Genomic DNA, 20010 nt, shown 5'->3' with positions numbered 1-20010 from the left:
GTATCCGAGGGCTATTAAGAAAAAGCTTGCAGCCACTATGCACATTTAAACAGAGCAAGTCTGCTCAAGCAGCTTTGAAGTCAACAGGAGTTGTACCACTGATGGAACAAGCACCTTCTACCTTGCAAGCGTGTTCCTACAAAACCAGCCTTCCTGCCCTATCAGCACAGGCTCTCAACTAAAAGAAGAAAACAAAAAAGATGAACTTGTACCCGCAATCAAATTAGAAACATCTCGCACAGCTCAATAGATGCTGGGATATACAGAAAGGCTCAGAAAGTGATGCCAAAAGTTTTCAATACGATGCCGGGACACTGAAGTCACACAGCACAGAATAAAAAGTTAGCAGATGCTTAGTCTTGGTCCTCCTCCACAATATAAAATCTATCACTTCTAAAAGATTTACTTCAGACTTCTATTTCTAACATTAGTGGTTTACACAGAGCTCTTAATACCCGTAGAGCAATTACAGAAAACAATATAAACAAATCACCAACACAACTATAAAGACAAGCAGCTGCAATCAATTTGCTTTTTGTCTAAGTATATACAGTCACTAAGGAGAGATGTTTATTTTAAGGGATCATAATCCACCTTCTTAAAGACACAATTTCACTTTTAGATGTTTACTTAAAAACTGCTTTTGTAGTCTGGAAAGCACAACAGTGGCTAAACTAAATTTCTTTTCAGAAATATAAGAAATATTTACCTTAAACTTTACTATAAAAGAAAACGTAGGACAAAAATATATACTTAGGGCATACAAGATTTTACAAGTTAATTTCTTTAGCATTTAAACTACAAAATTGTCTTCATTCTGAGTAGCGAATAAAAGATGTGTATTTGGGTTTTCCCCATATACATTCATAAAAATTAACTATCAGGTGAATTTCATTTTTTCCAGTACCATGGTAGGATGAAAAGTGTCTGAGATTCAGCTTTCTTCAGTATCCACGAGGAGAGCTGGTTTACTGACACGTTTATACTGAATTCTGAACTTGGAATTAAACAGGCATGCACTGACAGCGACAAAGTCAGGAGTCAATCCAAATGAACATGTCACTGTATTGTATTTCTGAATCTCATTCCTTATGGTTCATAGAAACACTTAACCATCTCAAACACAAACTCGCTGTCATCTGACACAGGTGCAGTGGATAAGTGTGAGAAAGGAAAGGACGACTCCTTATCTAAAGGCAGACAAAGCTAAAGCAGGACAGGGGGCCTAGTGTTACAAGGATAGAACGTTCACCTGCGCCTCACGGGCCAGTAAAAGCAGTCTGTGAACATCTCTTAAAAGACAGTGAGTTCTCCCTCAGTCTGCAGCCAGCCTACAAAGAACAAGACAGCACAACAGGCTACAGCTAGAGATATGGACATAAATTCACCAGCCCAAGAGATGGAAAATAGCACTCCCCCCCAAAAATTCATTGAAAGGAATAACTTCCATGCAATCAGTACTGAGGTGATTCTGCTGTTTTATCTTTACTGTTAGAAACCTCTTTACCAGTTACTTCTGAGATCAGCCCGCACAGCAGAACTACACTACGCCACTTTGCAAAAGAGAACAGAATGCACAGCCTCTGCCACGAGGTAAATAGTAGAATTGTATTGCCTAAAGAACCTGCAGGGCAACGTGGACAGTCAGCTGTTGCAAAAGATCTGCTTTTCACAGAAATGGTGAACCCTCCATTTAAAAAAAGTCTTTTAAACCTGCTTTCTCAGTATCACCTACTTTTATTTAGTCCCATTACTCGTGATGAAGCACATCATAACATCTGGGGGGAAAAGAAGCTATCTTCTACAAAACAACACATTCCTCCTCTCACAGGACGCTATTAATATCTTGAAATAAACCTGAGAGCTTTCCTAGAGAAAGGAACTGTCTTAACTTGACCAGCGTGGGATGAAATACTTAGAGATGCAAATCCAGGCATGTTCTCTTTGCTGCTGTATTCTCTGCAGTTATACCTCAGTATTAAATCATTTATGCCCATTTGGGTCAGAGTTTTAGTGACTAATGTGCATACCCAGTTCACTGCCATAGATATAGCACAGAATGACTGCTCTTGTTCCTTTGAGGAAGTGCTGGAAGATTTTACCTTTCATTTTTTCAGAGTTCCCATCACAGGGTATGTTTTTTTCTGGTCTTTGCAGGAAAAAGAGAATCACTTAACTATTGCTGGCTGTGCTACTAATGACTTGGATGTTCATTAGAAGAGGCTGCAGTACCTTCAGGACATCATCCTTTGACTGAAGAGAGGCTGACTTAATTGCTAGCTGTACGAACATGCCCTGGAAAGCAAAATTACCCAAATGACTGTTTCAGTCTTCTGCTCATCTATGAGCCAGATCTTGAGGTTTCACTGGACTGTCTGATTGAACGCAGGCACGGATTATTAATTCCTATGTCCAGAACTATTTACTTCCTGTGGCTTTCCCTCTAAAGAGATTGCATCACTTCCTTAATGCATACATCTCCTTCTCAAGTAAGCTTCATGACCTAAGGTTTTAAACCTTCAAATCAGGATTAGCAAACACACGAGGGTCTGGTAACTTTTTTGTCATAGTAAGAGAATTCTAGGTACAATAAATACATTGAAATCAACACGATGTAAATTAATAGGTGCAAAATTAAGCTTACAACTGATTTCTCCATTAGGATCACAGTTTGCCTTTAATACCTTTCAAACGTATCCACTTAACCACACCGGACTTGTGAAAGTGTAATGGAGTTCTGCCTTTCTGTGGTAAACAGTGGTTTAAATATCCTTTGTACCTCCTAAACTTCTGTTTCTATTCACAGATGTTGTTTTGGTGTTTAATTATTACTGAAAAAAAAAACAATGAAGCAACAAAACCCAAAACTCTTTTTAGGTATCTTGGATTTCATTGTTTTCTGTGTGAAGACCATTCGAAGCACATAGCTTACTTGCTCAACAGTATCAGAATAACAAAGCTTTGGGCATCCCTCACACAACATACAGAATTCAGGGTGGTGCAAGAGCTCTATAGGCAAGGAATGGCAATATTTATATTTCACAAAATGCACATCAGACAAATGTCACCTCTGCATCTTTCACGAAGGGTCTCTTATCAAATTGTTGTAAAAGACACTGATATACATTTCCCGTAAATTTAAGGTTTGTAACAATTTGTAACACTTTAACTGAAAGCACTTGCACGTTATTGTCTGGTGAATGGGAGAGGAAGCTTTCACTTGTATCCTTGCAGCACAGCAAGCTACTGAGTGTCACAACAGGGCTGCTCCACAGCTGGACACCTTTTGTGTGGAACTTCCAAAACATCCAGTTGGTGAACTCGATGGACAGTACTGCAGTAATGCAATGCACTGCAAATCTCAACCCACAACACAGTCTGAGTTTATTCCCTATAGTAATGTGGATTTTCTGTCACTACAAGGCAGTCTAGTGTTACAACCTTGAATGCTCTAGATGCTGAAATCCCCTGGATACTCAGTTTTTAATGACACTATCTGAAATCTATGTTTGCATGCAGACTGACCAGGACTTCATGTCTTACCTTATTTCTCTACCTAGATCAATCTCACCAAAGCAGGAGCAAATGCAATTCATTATAGAAGCTGTTTGCTTGCTCACCAGGCTTTTTCAGCAGCAGCTCTGGATAGAGCTCACTGATGTATGCAGTTCTCTGCTCATCTTCACCATCAAATGTTGCATTTGTTGAAGGGCCATCTATCACAGGCTGCAGCACCCTTTAAACCTAAGCACTCTGCAACAGCTTAGCTGCATTCATACACAGTTATTACACTTACCACAACTGGAAAATCTCTGGTGAGGGAGGAAAGACAAAATTAACTCTTTGCCTTTTTAGAACCCCAAGCACCATACATAGAAAGTAGACATGCTCATATTTAGACAACTTAAGTCAGCTTGCTTTATTTTTTTTTCCCCACAGATGTGGAATGAGTAATTTTCTTTTTTCTTTTTTTTTTTTTTGCTGGAGCTTCTCACACTGATGTTGTCCATAGGATAGGAAGCTTTTCTTTTCTGAAAAGTGTGTGTCAGGGAACCCTGTCTCAACCCCTGCACTTGGAAATTCTCTAATTCCCATGCTCACATAACAAAGCAGAAGATAACTATCTTAGAGACAGCCAGCTTGAGCCAAGCATTGTTGAAAGTCTTGCAGAGGGAATGCAGTATGCTCAGACACCAGAGCTCATCTACCTTGCCTTAAATACTGACTAAAATACACAATATGTAATCACAGAAAATAGACCTCAGGAGATCTATCCCTACAACCTTGGGGTTATAGTCAATAAAATCAACTGTGTCTTTGTGTTTGCTATCTGTTCTGTTTTCAAAACCTCCAGTGAAAGAAGGCTCCTCATCCCACCTAGCATACCCATTCCTCATCTTAACTAGAAGTACTGTAACCCAGTTTTCCTAATGTTTATCTTGTCTTTTATAACGAATAGCCCATTTCTACAATGAACATGGTGTAAAGATTATTCTGATGTTCCTTTTTTGCAGCTTTTCCCATATTTGAAGACTGGTTTCATACCTTCCTCCAGTCTCCTTCCCTGGATTAAATGATTCCTTCAACATCTTCATTGAAAATTTTCTTTCCTTTAGTCTCCATCCAGCCACTCCTCATCTTTCTCAAGTGCCCCAAAACAGACAAGATACTTTATGCAAGGCCTGATCAATTCTTGGCAACACAAACAGCACCACACTTCTCACAGGCCATAAGTGTTCGTACACTCCACTACGATGAACGCCTTTTCTGCAGCAGTCAGTTAGCTGCATTCAGTTAGTAATGCTCAATGCTATCCCTGTCTCATGATCTTTTACACAGTTATCCCCAATTCCCTTTGTGTACCTGACAAGTCCTATTTAAGTGTAGTTTCTCACATCTTAATTTCAGGTTGTGCCTATGATTTCTCATGATCGGTTTCAGTTTAAATGTTGCCTGCCAATCTGTAGCACTCCTGCCAACAAAGCATGCATTATCTAAGTAAATAAAGTTATTTACCATCTCCAAATTAAGACGTAACTCTGCATACCCCAAAGAAAGCATTATTTTTACATTTTGTTTTCCTATACTTTTTCTGTTAAAGCCAGTTTCAATTTGGAGACTCCCCACAGACAGTTGAGGATTTCTAAGGACACATTCCAATACTCTAAAATGAGCATAAAAAAACCCAAACAAAACACCACAACAATAACAAAAAACCTCTCGCTATTTAAATAATAATAATAAAAGCATTTGATATAAACAGACTTCCTTCTGCTGAAATTCCACCCTTCAAATGTAGTTATGCATTAACATTTGGAAGATTCATATCTCAGTGACAGTTTTCCAGTTATGAAATCCTTATATTCTAGTGCAGCTGCAGAATTAGTCACATAAATGATCTGAAAATAGATGTAGTTTTTATTTGGAAGGAGAGCTGCCATCACAGTGTTTTGTGACATAGTTCTCCTTCCCACTCCTTGAGGTCTTTGTCTCATTTCCTCATCAGTGGAGCTCTGTAGTTTTACACTAATTTTAATTTCTCTGAGACCTTCATTGATAATTAAGGCATCTGGCTTTACAAAAGGAAAGGAATATTAGTAATAAGTGGTTTATTTTCTTCCAACAAGTCTAAACTACTTTAAGTTTCATATGTTATATACAGTAAAACTAACGGTGCTATAGATTTAACTGGCATTCTTTGTTTTGCACCTTGTTGCTGGCTTCTGGAGTAACCACAACCTTTTCAAGTTTGTGTCCACACCATTAAGTTGTTATAGTGTGTTCCACGATAAGTTATCCGTGTGTACAGACTTGCCACAAAAGAAACTGTGATTCTTGATAAAATATGACTGTGTAAACATCTGCCATATAAACACCGGGTGGACATGAGTTGATTCCATGAGAAAAGTACAGTTTTGTAATCTGTTTGCAAACAGTATGTGGCATGTCAGTTTGGGGGAAAAAAAAATCATGTTTAATTGCATCTGGAAGAAGATTACAGTAGAAAAGTACTGGAATAAAGAACAAGGAGCCTTTCCTTTTCATTCTACCATGGAATAGACTGAAAGAGAATCAATTTTATCATTCAACATTAAAAAAAATCAGAAGTAATCCTCATAAAGTTTTTGCATGACTGTTTTGGAACTGTTGACTGAAACAAAAACGAAAGGGGCCAAAATGTGCCTGCCTTGCTCAATGACATAATCCCACTGAAAACTAGACTGACTATGCAAATATGAACAGCAAAATTTGGCCCCAAATAAACATCCCCATAACTAGGGAAAACACTAATCACCAAAGTGCACTTAACACCATAGTAACTACAGTTTCTTTATACATGCACAATCTGTGCGACGCTTTGTACATGAAACTAGCCAGTGGAATATAAATAAGAGCGCTGCCTCCTTTTAAATATGAACATTAATAATGAAGCACATTCACATTTTTGCCTTTCAAAGTCCTTTTGGAAAAAAATAAAAATAAAAATACCTTCCCCAAGTAACCTGGAACATTGTTAAATATAGCACATACGAATCAAAGAACGGTATTAAGGTAGAAGAACTTCCACACGCAAAATTGGTATCTGCTATATAATTGGAGTGACTTATGAAAATTCCAAGAAAAGATAATCCTCTCACCAGGAGAGGAAGATAACAGTTGTAGTGTTAGTTCCATTTCTTCTGCAGGGACTTGTTTTTGTCTTCAGCATTTTCAGGGCTGAAGTCAGTACAGATACCGTTTGGAGCAGAAAGAGGTGAAGCCTCCAAACTACTCTCAGCCACCATCTGATCAGGATAGAGATAGTCTTCTGCAAAGTGTGGCTGCAGTTCAGCAAATCTGTAGAAGTCATCTAGAAAAAAAATGTTACACAGAATCAGTTCTCTGAAACAGAAGGACGCTGAATTTGAATCCTTACAGGGTAAAACCACATGACGACTTGGGAGAAAATAGCAGCAGTTAACATAACGCTATTTCCACAGCTTACTTGAGGTTCTCAGCAGTTTACCACATCCCCAGAACTAAGATGCCACAAAGGGTTATCTTCAAACATTTCAAAGTTGAACTTCGTTTGTACGGCGTAGGCATAAACAGGCTCAGATCAGCATTAAAATGTATGAGGACGTGCCCTGACATAGCATCTCACTGCTCACTGGGGGAAGGGAGGAAGCCCTCCAGCTGAGGAACAATGAACAGCATGAGTAGTCACTTCTTGAAATCTGGAAAGTCTCTTGCAAGCATGCCCTTTAAAGTACTTTGCCTTGCTAATTCTGTTCAACCTAAATGCAGCTATAATTGCTGCCTCCCACTTCCAAGATTTTAGCATTCCAGAGCTCTTAATACTTTAGAGAATGATATCGTGAGATGATTTATTCCGTTGCTCAATTAAAACATCTCTGATTTCATAATTTCAGGTTCTGTATATTTATAAAACAATAGAAAGAGCAAGCCTCCCTCCCTCTGTCAGTAGAAGTGATTCCTTACTGTCCAGCACTGAAGCCTTGTCACAGTCAGCCCCTATGATGGCTTGTTCAGACATCATTTAAACAAAAGATACCGTAGAGGAGCCAAGTCACAAGAAGCTATTTTATAACATAAACTGAAACTGGAGGAAGCCGGATGTGAACACTGTCACTAAGTCACCCTGTCACCTCCAGCATGTGGCAGACAGCCCACTCAAATTCACTGTTATTACCAACAGAAGAGCTCGTGACTACACAACACTGGGAGCTGCTTCCAGTGCAGTGCAGATGACAAATGAAGTAAGCTTTAGATGGACTGAAGCCCAGTTTCTCCTGGTGCTACAGGGCTGCCGTGGAAGAAAGAATCTCTCATAGCTTCCCCTATCCACCACCCTTCTGTTTGAGATGGCCTGTTTTTTCAGTACATCAATGGGCAAAGGAATGTCACTTGGTCCAAAGGGGCACCAAAGTTGTAGCTCAACACTGTTGCAAGGTGAGGAGAATGCAATAAACATAACTTCTTGATATCTATATCAGTTGCAAATAAAAACATTTTGGATTTTGTTAATTCAGCAAAAGCCGATGATATTCAGAATGTCAAAATCAACACTATATCCATGTTGAAAGACGTATATGTACCACACGGACTGATGCATCACATTAATGATATCAAAGCCATTGAGGGGGGTAAATCTTAAATCTCTGCTGTATGCATTTTCAGACATTTTCCTTTTGAAAGTATTTTCAATTGAACTTTTTTTTCCAAAAAATCTGACATCTGATCTTTTCCAAGAAGGAAGTTTAGAACAATTTTTATATTTAAAATACGTAACTATGGCAGTAGTTCCAAACACACGTGTACATCAAAAATATCTGCAGAAAAATAGGCCTCAGGGAGAAAAGGTCATCCAGTCAGTTAGTCCAGCTGAAGTAGGAGAAATACGAAAATTAAATCAACAGTACTAAACATGCTCTTACAATCAGACTAAACATAACACTTTCTGCAGGGGAAAGATTAGAATATTTACCATATTTACCATGCGAGGTAATTCTTCCCAAAAGCTACTGCACCTTTTCAGAAAACCCCTGGAATCACTTGTTGAAACACATATAACAGCCATATCCAAATCAGCATCCTGACAATTGTTCCATCAGTGCCACATCAAAATGAAAAGCTTTGTTCCAGGGAGGACTGTACTGAACAGTACAATGTTTCTGACACATTTTGGGTATTGCTGGAACAGATCTTGAAAATATCAAGCAATAGTTTTGAACCTATCACAGCAGAGCCCAAATAAAAGCTTTTGGGATCCTGTTTGTGTCATTACCCCCCGAAACATGAGACAAAATGATCTAGGAAAATCCCTATACCTATCCAAGCATTACTTCTAACTACAGGTCTCATTTTGAAACTGAAGCTTAAAGTATCAACTAGAGGAAGAGATCACCTTAGTCACTGGCTCGGGAAAAAATAAAAATTAAAAAAATTACTTTTCAATATAGTTGTAAGGAAAGAGACAAAGAGGGGGGAAAAAGAACCCAGAGGGAAGTTAGCTATCTGTACTTTTGCATTAGATCCACATCACAAGAACTTAAAATCAAACGTTTTTTCTCCTTCCTTTACAGTACAACAAATACTTAATGTTTCTGATGCAAGCTGCACGTTCATGAAACTCCTCTAGTTCCACTCCCTTCACCCGCCCCTCCTACTCTTGCACAGGATACAAATGTTTTCTTTTTCACAAACTGTCTGGAAAATGCCTTCAGAAGAGGTATAACTTACTTGTTTTCTCCCTCTCCTTCCTCACTGTTCACTTGCAAGAGACCACATGTAAAGATGAGCATTCTTAGGCAAGGCAAGACATCAAATATTTATAGAAAAGAACTTTCAAGATAGAAATGCGATACCAAGTTTACCTTCATCTTTCAATTCTTTACTACAATAGGACATTTATTCATACTAATAAGCTTTCAGATAAGTTAGAAACTCCGTGCACTGTTCCTCAGCATTTTTCTCAGAAAAAGACTCAAGCAAAAGTATGAGCAATATACACACAGTCCTACTCTGTGCAGCCTCACAGTGGTCTACTCTTGAATGCAAGAAAAGAAAAAATAGTGAGAGTTAGAGCTAAATGCTCCAATGGTCACTGTTGTGGCTCAGTGGTCTAGATTTTCTTATGATGTAAACATACCTTGATCCCCCAGGGGCACTGCAGATTTAAGTGCAACTGGGTACTACCGTCAAAGAATAACATTAGATATGAATTCCTTGATAACTCACATGAACTGTTTTAAATACACTTGTTTCAAATTCAGCTTTTTCTCAAATAATTAGATGTGCCAAAATTAGAGTTCTGCTGAGATTAAAAGCTTAGATTCTCTGCTGTTATTTTTGGTCATAGCCGGGGGGGGGGAAGTTGAGTCACCATTTGAATGAGCTGGGAGACAAGAAGGAGTGACAGGCAGCAAAAGGGCAATAGAGTAAGATGTGGAAATGCTGGGGAGATGACAGAAGAGAGGTACAGAGAGAAAAGGGGTAGTACAGCAGGAATCGAGGAAGCAAGAGATAAAGCAGCAATAGTCATTTCAGTGTGTCTAAGTAAATAGGGCTGCAGTTGAAGCATTGCATACATCTCATATTTCAAACATGGGAAATGACTGTAGAAATTGTGATTTACTAATATTGATGTTTTAATATTTTTACAACTTAAATGCACACAAATCATCTTGATGGAAAATCATTAGGAATAGGGCCATATCATAAGCACTTCTATTGGAGATATGTGCTACACTTACTATCAACAACTCACGCTTTGAACGATGCAACTAAATTCAGAAGTTTACTGTATAAGAGATGAAGAAGCTGAAGAACTTTGAGACTCTTGGAATAATCTATTCACCTAGATCTATCAATTTGAACCAAAAAAAGCAACTTTCTTGCCTCCATATCACCTGCATTACAGACTATATATTCAGCAGCCTGTTCAATACCTCCTCACTTCCTCCGCACATGACTTAATTTTTACAGGCTGAGAAATGACTGGAGCAGAAAATCTTATGTTCTCCTGTATAGTGGGAGGACAGAAATAACGAGGAACATATATAAAGACAACACAACAGGACAGAGCTAAGATTACTTTCTTAAAACTTCATATTCACATGCACTGAAGTCACAGACAGAGCTAGTATAGGCACTTCCTGACAATGTAGAAGGAAAAAAAACCCTCTGAAAAAGTAAACACTTGAAAAAAAGAGAAATTTCACTGTTTATTATCTTTTTATCTAAGTTTACTTTGTCCAGCGTGCTTTTATGATGATAAAACTGAGTCCACTTAAAAGACAAAGTCAAATTAAAATGTAACAGGTTTGTTTATCAACACAAATTCAGGCCATTTTAATATTGTAACAGTTCAGATCCACTTTACATACTTACCATATGTAATCTTCCCTTTTTCTTCTTCATCTACAGCTCTAAAAAGATGTGTAACGTTGATCTGTGACACACCCATGGCAGTCTTCAGAATATGAGCTAAATCGTCTTCTGTTATTGTACCATTCTCTGACTGGTATAACTGTAAAACAGGACATCAAGATAAGTCATTCCAAAGCTGAATACTGACTCATATGAACACTGTAGTTTACCCGTGTATATTTACAAAGTAAATGTTACTGTATCCAGAAGAAGAATATGTTTACATGCCTAAACACTGGAAATTCAGTGACAGTTTAGAGATGCAGTTTAACACTAACATGCTTTGCAGATACCCAACTGTGAATAAGCATCAGTTAATTAAGTTAGGCTTCCAAGCTCCAAGAAAGCCCAAGGAAGCAGAAGACATACTTAGTTGGCCTAAGAATAAACTGTTTCCCACTTGCTTGGATATAAAACTAAAGAATTCCTTAACTAATGTTCATCTGATTAGATATCCACCTTGGCTATAAATTTATATATCTAAATGGACTTCCATTAACTAGAACAATGCCATTCCAAACAGTGATAAACCTATAACTTTCTGAAAATACTACCTCAGTTACCTAGAGAGTAATCATGTCCCGAAGCAGAGTTTGCTCACAGATGAAAAGTGAACTTTACTACATTCTATCTTTTACATGTACAGTGCTCTCTCCTGAAAAAAATAACCCAAGTATTTCATAATATATTATACATAATGAAATGATGATATATCATGATTTTCATAATATCATGTATTATTTCATAATAGAACTTCATTACATTTGAACAAGCAAAGTGAGATATTTTCAAAATAGAAACAAAAGCTTAAAACATCCTTGTCTGATTTTGAAGGATGACACCGCTGCAAATATTGAGCTATGTTAAAAAAAAAAGCATGCTTTGGAAACTTTTAGTTTCTCTACAGCCATTAGGAATGTGGAAACTTCGTTAAGACTGCACACCACAGTGGAATAAAAAAACAAAACCCTGAAGTTTTGTGGAAAACAACATTCATGCTCAAGTCAAGACTTACTTTTTCCTCCCTAGCATCAAAATTGGATGCTGTTTCACAAGAAGTAGGGACAAGACTTAATTGCTATATTTCCCTACATCAATTAATCAAAAAGTGACATTTGATAAAGCTCACAAGTGCCACAGTGGTAAGATTTACACCACTCTTCCACTTCCACACCAACTGGAAACAGAGGATGCCCAGCACCAACACTGGAGTGACACTCCTGGAATTGGTTGCCATAATCCCAATTCTACTTTCAATTGCCTACTACTTTACATCTCTGGTGATTCAGCAACCCCCATTTTTCAGGTTCTTCAGTCATATACTAAGCAGTCTCACTTTGAAAATTTGCTCAGCTACATAAAATGCTGCACTTTTTCCCTAAAAATATATTACTGAAATACTGTCCAGAAGTCGTATTCAAGTTTACTCTAAGCTTGTTCATTTTAGTAAGAGGACCATCGTGGTTTTATGATTTTTGGTATTGGTATTCCACATCATAACATCACATAGCACACTGGGAGTTGAAGAGTTAATGCTCCTGCTCCATTGATCTTCAATAGTTATGGGTGTACCTGTCTCGGAAGAGAAGAACTACGTAACCCAGAGGACTTTGTGTTGCTTTGTATTTTTCTGTTTTCCGCTCAGAGGGAAAGATAAAAACTGTTTGCATGTCATGAGACACAGGCTCCTTCCTTTGGGATGGAGCCTGCAGCGGGTGCTCACTAGCCATCTCACCTTCAGCATTTAGCTTAAGGCCTTTGGTTTATAAGACACTCTCTCAATTTGTTTGATTTATTAGCTTTTATTAGTATAAAAGAAATTTGCTGAAGAACCTGAGAACAGCTACACTCAGAAAATAAGGCTGCCATGTAATACTATATATAATTGTAAGTTCTGAAGTCCACGAATTCAACTGGTGATGACAAGATCAGGTGTTAACATTTTCCTGTTTTGGTAGCACTAAAGATACAAGTCCCCGTAAGTTCAAGACACTCAGAAAAGGTAATCTAAAAAGCAGCAAAGCTTGAAATCACAATATTAAAAAACAAAAGTCAAAAAGAAAAATTTCAGTGTCAGACAAACCCACTGGGATGGCAAACATTAAGCATTGCTTCTGTTGGTTTCCCAAAAAGCTTGCATTAACCATCAGTGCTGAAACAAAGCACTGAGGCTAGAACAACATCAGGAACACTCACGGGAATTCTAAAATCTAGACAGATACTTCAGGACATGAAAAATTGAAGGACTGAAAAAGAGACATTACAAGACTAAGAAGGAAAAATGAAAACTCTATTAACATGTAGAACTGTGAGTTTCGATTTTTTTGGATTGGATTGAAACATTTTACAAGCAGTAAGCATAACTCATTAGCCATTAGATTAGAGTAATCAATACAAAAGATTTTGGGTCTAGACTCAGTGTATTGAAAGACTTCATGAACTCCACATAACAATTCCACACTACAAACTCCCCATCATTTTACATAACAAAATTGCAGTTCACTCCCTATGAATATATTTTCCTAATCTACCTTTCAGTTAATGCTAATTACATTTTAGATCATGTATTTAAAAGGCTTTTGGAAAAGAGTTTATGTTAAAAATGGAAGTAATAATCATTTCTAAAAATAAAATTTAAGTCAACTATACATAGGAAGAAAAACGCCACTTACCTGAAATGCTAGTTGGATTGTTTCCAGAGTTTTGGATGGCTTACAGACAACTGACAGAGCAATGACAAATTCTCGAATGTCAATTATACCATCTTCATTCTGTGAAAGAAATTCTCTAAGTATGACAACTTGTCTCAGAACTTCCAAAAATAACAGCTAACAACTAAGAACATTCAGCAAGATACATTATTTTATGCAATTCATTGCAAAAACTGGGGTTGCATAAGCTTCACTGGTGCTTCTTAGAGTTCCAGTTGGAAGTTCTACTCAAATATTCGTGAAAGACAGAGATACTTTGGTACTTTACTTGCATATCTAAGATTTTTACATTTACTTATTTGGGTCTGATTTAAGCCCTGAATACATTATATCTGCTCTTTGGTCTAGAATACCACTGCAGACACATCCATCCATCTCCTGGTGCAAACAGCATCTCATGGAAAAAAAAAAAATTATCATTTTTCCCCATCCCAAGTGATTGCCAGAGGAATAAAAAACTGGCTTATCTGCCAAGTTTTCTGGTCCTTCAAGCTTTCAGGTATCAAGAAAAAATGAGCTATTTACTCTTTTTTTTTTTTTTTTTTTTTTTTTTTACAACCAATATCTGCTGCATTCAGTTGCAACCAGTAGTAATAATGGTTTAGCCTGAACTTTTTTTTTTAAATCTAGAAACAAAATCAGTTTTGTCCAACTGATACTCCTATTGCTTTCTACCTGAATGACAGCTTCATTTATTTGATGATGGGTATTACTAGCTTGCTGAAAGGGAGATGCAGTAGGCAAATACTACAGTGAAATGCTCTATAGCTTATATAACTCTCTACAACTACATGGAAGGAGGTTGTGGAGAGGCGAGGGCTGGCCTCTTCTCCCTCATAACTAGTTATAGGACTAGAGAGAATGGCTTTAAGTTGCACCAGGGAAGATTCAGTTTGGATATTAGGAAAAATTTCTTCTCTGAAAGAGTGGTCAGATGCTGGAATTGGCTGCCCAGGCAGGTGGTAGAGCCACCACCCCTGGAGGTGTTCAATAAACGTTTAGATGTTGTACTAGATGATGGCACTTTTAGTGGAGAAATACTGGTGATAGGTGGACTGTTGGACTAGATGATTTTGGAGATCTTTTCCAATCTTGGTGATTCTATGACTATAAAGTGCTTAGCACTGACCCAAAACAGACCTCAATGAATTCAACAAGAAAATAAGGCTAGAAGAGAGTTTATACTAAAACTGTACAGTTTTTAAATACACTACTGTTTCTTACCTCATCAAAAAGGGCAAACATACTTTCTAATGTGTGAGAAACTGGAAATTCCAAATATGCTGAAAATTCTTTAAGATCAGCCTTCTCTTTCTTCATTTTCATAGCACGTGTAGCATATTTATCAAGATCATCCTCAAGTGTTTCTGGTTTCAGCCTAGAAAGAACATTATTTTTGTACAGTTTAAAAATAAACCTAACTTCAGAACACAAATATCAATATAGTGAATGAAGCAATGGTAACAGTATAATGCACTACAAAATCCAGAATCAGGATTATCAAGTAGCTTTACTCTGTAATAGTGGATTCCTAACATTTTAAGGCTGCAATTAGTTCTTGAACTAAGTTAGAACTTACTGGAAAGTTTTAGGAATTCTGGTTATAAACTTGTGTCTTCTTCCTTGATTATGAGCTATGTATAAGCAGTCCAACATGTGTAAGAAGGACATGAGTCTAGAACTAGGTAGTATCAAATACCAAGCGTGGAGAAGTAGGTAGGATTTAGGTCACCTGAACACGGCCACGTTGACAGTAACATAAACCAATTATGATTCCAAATTTACTAATGTCACTGAACAGGAAACACTTGGTGCATCTTGTCTAAAAGGAACCTGGGATTACATAATGGCGATTATACTGTTAATCCTGCTTGCCAGTCCTCATTCAGTCTGCAGTTCAACAATGTTATGAGGCTACCCATCAAACAAGGCTATAGCAGTTAATACTGCTATAGAAATGGTCTCATTCCTTCTGATTACAAAACCAGATTTTGACCCACAATGGGTTTCTACTAAGGCAGATAAATACTGCATGGGTCTGTTGTATTTTTTGTTTTTGCATTTTTTTTCCCTCTAAATCAAACTTCTTGGTTTTGCTTTGCTGAAAATAAATTTTACAGTGAAAATAATAAATATTAAATAATAAATATTAGAGGTACTGCATATATGTGGGGAACAGTACTGACTCCATATTGCAGCTGGATCTTCTCAGCAGCATCCTCTCAGTGAGGAGACTTGGATTAAAATAATACTGGCATACCTAAGCTTTGGAAAATAGCTAATGGCACTCTTAGTAGGAACAATATCTGATATATGAGCTCCAGACTGTGAAGGCTTACTGAAATGAATGAACAACTCTTCCCAAAGCCTATACTTTTAAACAGAAACAGAACTACTATGTTATGCTATCTGCCATTACCTAACCAAACTTGCAAAAACCATACTAACAACTCCTAGCACAGTATTTCTGAATTACAAGACTTACATACATACCAATTCTTTCAAAGCCCACAGCCCCTACAGAACATAAATGTTCCCTCCATACTTGGAAGGAAAGCACCTCTCCTAAGTTTTGAACCTAGGCAGTGTAAAAAGAACATAAAAATGCTTCCCCACAAACATTCATTTTCTGTGATCTAGTGAAAAAGGAGCATTAACAAATAAAGGAATCCAGGGAAAGCTTGAGATACATACAGATCTCAGCTTCAAACATGCAGCATCACACGTAAAAACAGTCCATAGAGAATACATCCTTGCTGTAGTAGCTGAAATGGATTTTAACTGCAGAACAAGGCCAGCTGGCATCTGAATACTCCCTTGAGATAATCCATCTCCAACACAGAATATGCAATCTAACATCTGTCTCTAAACCAGAGAGATTTGATTTGGAATAAGTCAGTCAAATTCACCTTCTGGAAATGAGTAAACATTTGTTTGGTGACTAGTATTAGAGACTTGATGGGATCTCTCCTGTACACCAAACAGCCAACTTTTCAGCAGCCTGAAAAGCCAAAGTTACAAGAATAAAATTTATTACACAACTATTAAAAATAGTTGCGATTTGACACAAATTCATTAGATGATTTGTGGTTTGAGATTATAAATACAAAAAAATGTATGAGCCAATCTCAAAAACAGTACGTGGATTAGAGAGGAAAAACTTCTGCTTCAGCTTGAATATGAATGCATTGTACTTCCCAGAATCCAAGGTAAGTTCATTCCCTCCATCCTTTTCAGAATCAGAAGGTAACTGGTGTATATGGATGACCACAACAAATAATGCTGAATTCTTTCAAAGCCAAGTGTTCCAAATCCTACAAAAGACTGTAGTTCCAAACTGAAATTGTTTTGGATGTCTCAATTCCTCTAAAATTTTTAGTTTTTATAGAAACATAGAATATCTTGAATTAGAAGGGGCCCATATGGATCATTGAGTCAAACTCCTGGCTCTACACTGGATCATCCAAATATCAAACCATATGTCTCAGATCATTGTCTAGATGTTTTTGAACTCCAGAAGCTTGGGGCTGTGACCATTGCCCTGGACAGCCTGTTCCAGTACGCAACCATCTTCTTGGTAAAGGACCTTTTGCCCCAGTGGAAGCTGTAAAACCTAGAAGGCCAACACAGTGAATGTCTCTGCTCATGAAACCATGTTTGCAGGACCTAGGCTGTATGGGACATAAAATTATTTGCTACTGTGGTGCTTTGCTTCATTTTGTAAGCCAATCTCTTGACTGAAAGGACTGTTTCAGGATGAACAGCTCTGAACATTAATTCTCCACAGCAGAGCTGACAAGGAAAACCAGATCCCTGAAGGTAGTATACTTTCAGCACAATTACCACTGTTCTTACTGAGTGAAATGTCTTCTCTCTTTAAAGTCTGTTTTAATTGCATTTGATAGTCTGAAAACAGACTCTTTCTTCACATGCTGGGAACCTGCCAAAAAGCTTCTAGTGTCTCATAGAGCTGGAAGCCTTGTAAGAACAGCTGGATGTTGTAGCTAACTACAGTAAACTGCAAGTTCAGAGAAACATGCCCTAAGCCAAACACATTCAGTTTTCTGTCTGCTGATGAACTTTTTGCAGCTTCTTGTTGTTACAGTGAAAGAATACTCAACAGCAGCAAAACTGACCTGAATTGATCTCATGAGTTGGTATTCACTATATTAAGGCCAATCTGTTAACACCTCCTGTAACAGACAGCACTGGTTTTACCATAAATGCAGATGAAGAACATCCTTCATGTATTTTTTTGCTTATTAAATATGATCTCTGTAGCAGTCTAAAGGTGTGACAGCGTTAACTGTGAGGTGTTATTACATCTTGAATTACAAAGTTCTACCTGCAGTCTGAACCAGAGTTTCACACGCACACAGACAGCAGAAGTCTGCACCATGGGCTGTTGAACAAGAGTAGATGGGTACCAGACCTATCAGGCAATTATCATCTCTCCTTGCAGCTCTTAATTGGTTATATGAGCATGGCCTATTAAGAATCCTTGTGGCTGACTGGATGGTATAACACTGTGGGTCCAAATGGAACAACTGTTTAATTATTTCATACTTACTGAAAAACTGTGTTTTGTAAGGCACAGCAGAACTGATTCAGGTTCTAAAATAAGGTTGACTATCACTGAACTTGGCCCTGGGAGTACGTAAAGAGGTAAACTTCAGGCTTGCTAATGTTGTAGAACATTCTTCTGGGGTAGACAATTGTTTTATGCAACAGGCATCTCTAGTGCTCATTACATGGATTCAAGACAGGCTCAGAAAACTAGAGGAGATTGTTAAGGAACCAAGAAAGAATGAAGTAAACAAATAAATTACTATGCATTGTTAAAGATAAAAGCTCCTAGACCAAGCCATTTTGTCTTCTGTGAAAAGCACCAAGAACCTCTGTCCTAAATGTATATGGCAAGTCAAGAATCTGCTCAAAGGGCCTTTTGCCACACGTATACCAACAACATAAGATACACATTCACCAGACTGTGATGCCCTATTTTGGTTTTGCTGTTATTTGATATACTTATTTCTTATTGATGTATGAAGTACAGGCCAACTGTCATGCTGGAAAGAAAATGAGTCATGCTGTACAAGTATTAGAGCTGCTTAGCATGTTAAAAAAAACAAAAACATGAAAATCTTTGTTTCTAAAGAGTATTTGCAAAATGACTGCCATTGGATAAGAATAATCAGGGAGTAGAAAACACAGAGTAAACCACAAATATGTAAGGCACCTCTAACCTTGCAACATATTCCAATTCATAGCTGGGATTGTAAGTGAAAGATTTGTGTGTGTGTGTGTGTGTGTTTGGGAGGGGGGGGAGGGAAACAACAACAAAAAAACACCAACCAGCAACCAAAAAGCAATCGTGAATTATACAATAGAGTAATGAATTTCAACAAACTGAAGAATAGGTGAGGTAAAAGAGAGAAGAGGTACTAGAAGAAATCAGTGCAAAAAAAATAATGGCTCCACAAATAGTGTCATAAAACACCTATTCAGATTAAGGATAATTTATCTCTGTGTATTTTTTTGAAGATGCAAACAGCCTGAACCCCTAGAATTAATTAACAAAATGTCACACTGTACCAAGACCTGACTTTGTAAGCCTAACAGCTAACAGAACAGTGACAACAAGAAATTTCTACCCTGTATTGCAATACACATTACATCCAGCCACTTTGAAGAAAGAATTTTCCAATAATTTAGAAAAACAAAAGAATTACAACAGAAAAAATTATAAACTTATCTGACCCAAAATGGAATGTTCTTTAAGGAGCTACTGATAGCCAACAAATCAAAGTTCCATGAGAAATCAGAACAACTAAACATATAAAACTTCTTGTTCATGGGAAAGCGAACATAGAAATATCACAGAATTGTAGGGGTTGGAAGGGACCTCTAGAGATCATGGAGTCCAACCCCCTGCCAAAGCAGCTCCCAGGTTGCACAGGTAGGCGTCCAGGCGGGTCTGGAACGTCTCCAGAGAAGGAGACTCCACCACCTCTCTGTGCAGCTGTGCCAGTGCTCCGTCACTGCACTGTGAAGAAGTTCCCATGCACATTTGAGCAGAACTTCCTATGCTTCAGTTTGTGGACGTTTCCCCTCATCCTATCACCACACACTGCTGAGAAGAGTCCAGCCTCATCCCTTTGCCTCCCTCCTCAGATATTTATAGACATGGATCAGATCACCTCTGAGTCTTCTTTTCTCAAGGCTGAACAGACCCAGGTCTCTCAGTCTCTCCTTATAAGGGAGAGGATAAAGGGCATGGAACACCTTTGTAGCCCTCCACTGGACTCTTTTGAGGAGATCCCTGTCTTTTTTTGTTCTGGGGAGCCCAGAACTGAACAGAATACTC

The 20010-nt window shown here is 37.8% G+C and overlaps 1 protein-coding gene across 1 annotated transcript in view; it reads right to left on the bottom strand.

Moving 5' to 3' along the window:
• Nucleotides 1-5754: 5754 nt before the first annotated feature.
• Nucleotides 5755-20010, bottom strand: part of LPCAT1 (lysophosphatidylcholine acyltransferase 1) — a 48652-nt gene continuing 34396 nt past the window's right edge. The window contains exons 11-14 of the mRNA XM_065752418.1: nt 14868-15021; nt 13605-13703; nt 10894-11032; nt 5755-6850 (exon numbers count right to left, since the gene is read on the bottom strand). Coding sequence (XP_065608490.1) covers nt 6666-6850; nt 10894-11032; nt 13605-13703; nt 14868-15021 — 577 coding nt within the window. The 3' untranslated portion in view covers nt 5755-6665. The remainder of the gene's footprint in view (nt 6851-10893; nt 11033-13604; nt 13704-14867; nt 15022-20010) is intronic.

This window comes from Cyrtonyx montezumae, unplaced genomic scaffold (assembly GCF_038088225.1).
Source record: "Cyrtonyx montezumae isolate F1298 unplaced genomic scaffold, pur_monq_1.0 scaffold_8, whole genome shotgun sequence".
Taxonomy (NCBI): domain Eukaryota; kingdom Metazoa; phylum Chordata; class Aves; order Galliformes; family Odontophoridae; genus Cyrtonyx; species Cyrtonyx montezumae.
Note: the sequence above shows the minus strand (reverse complement) of the source record. Positions and strands in the feature narration are given on the sequence as shown.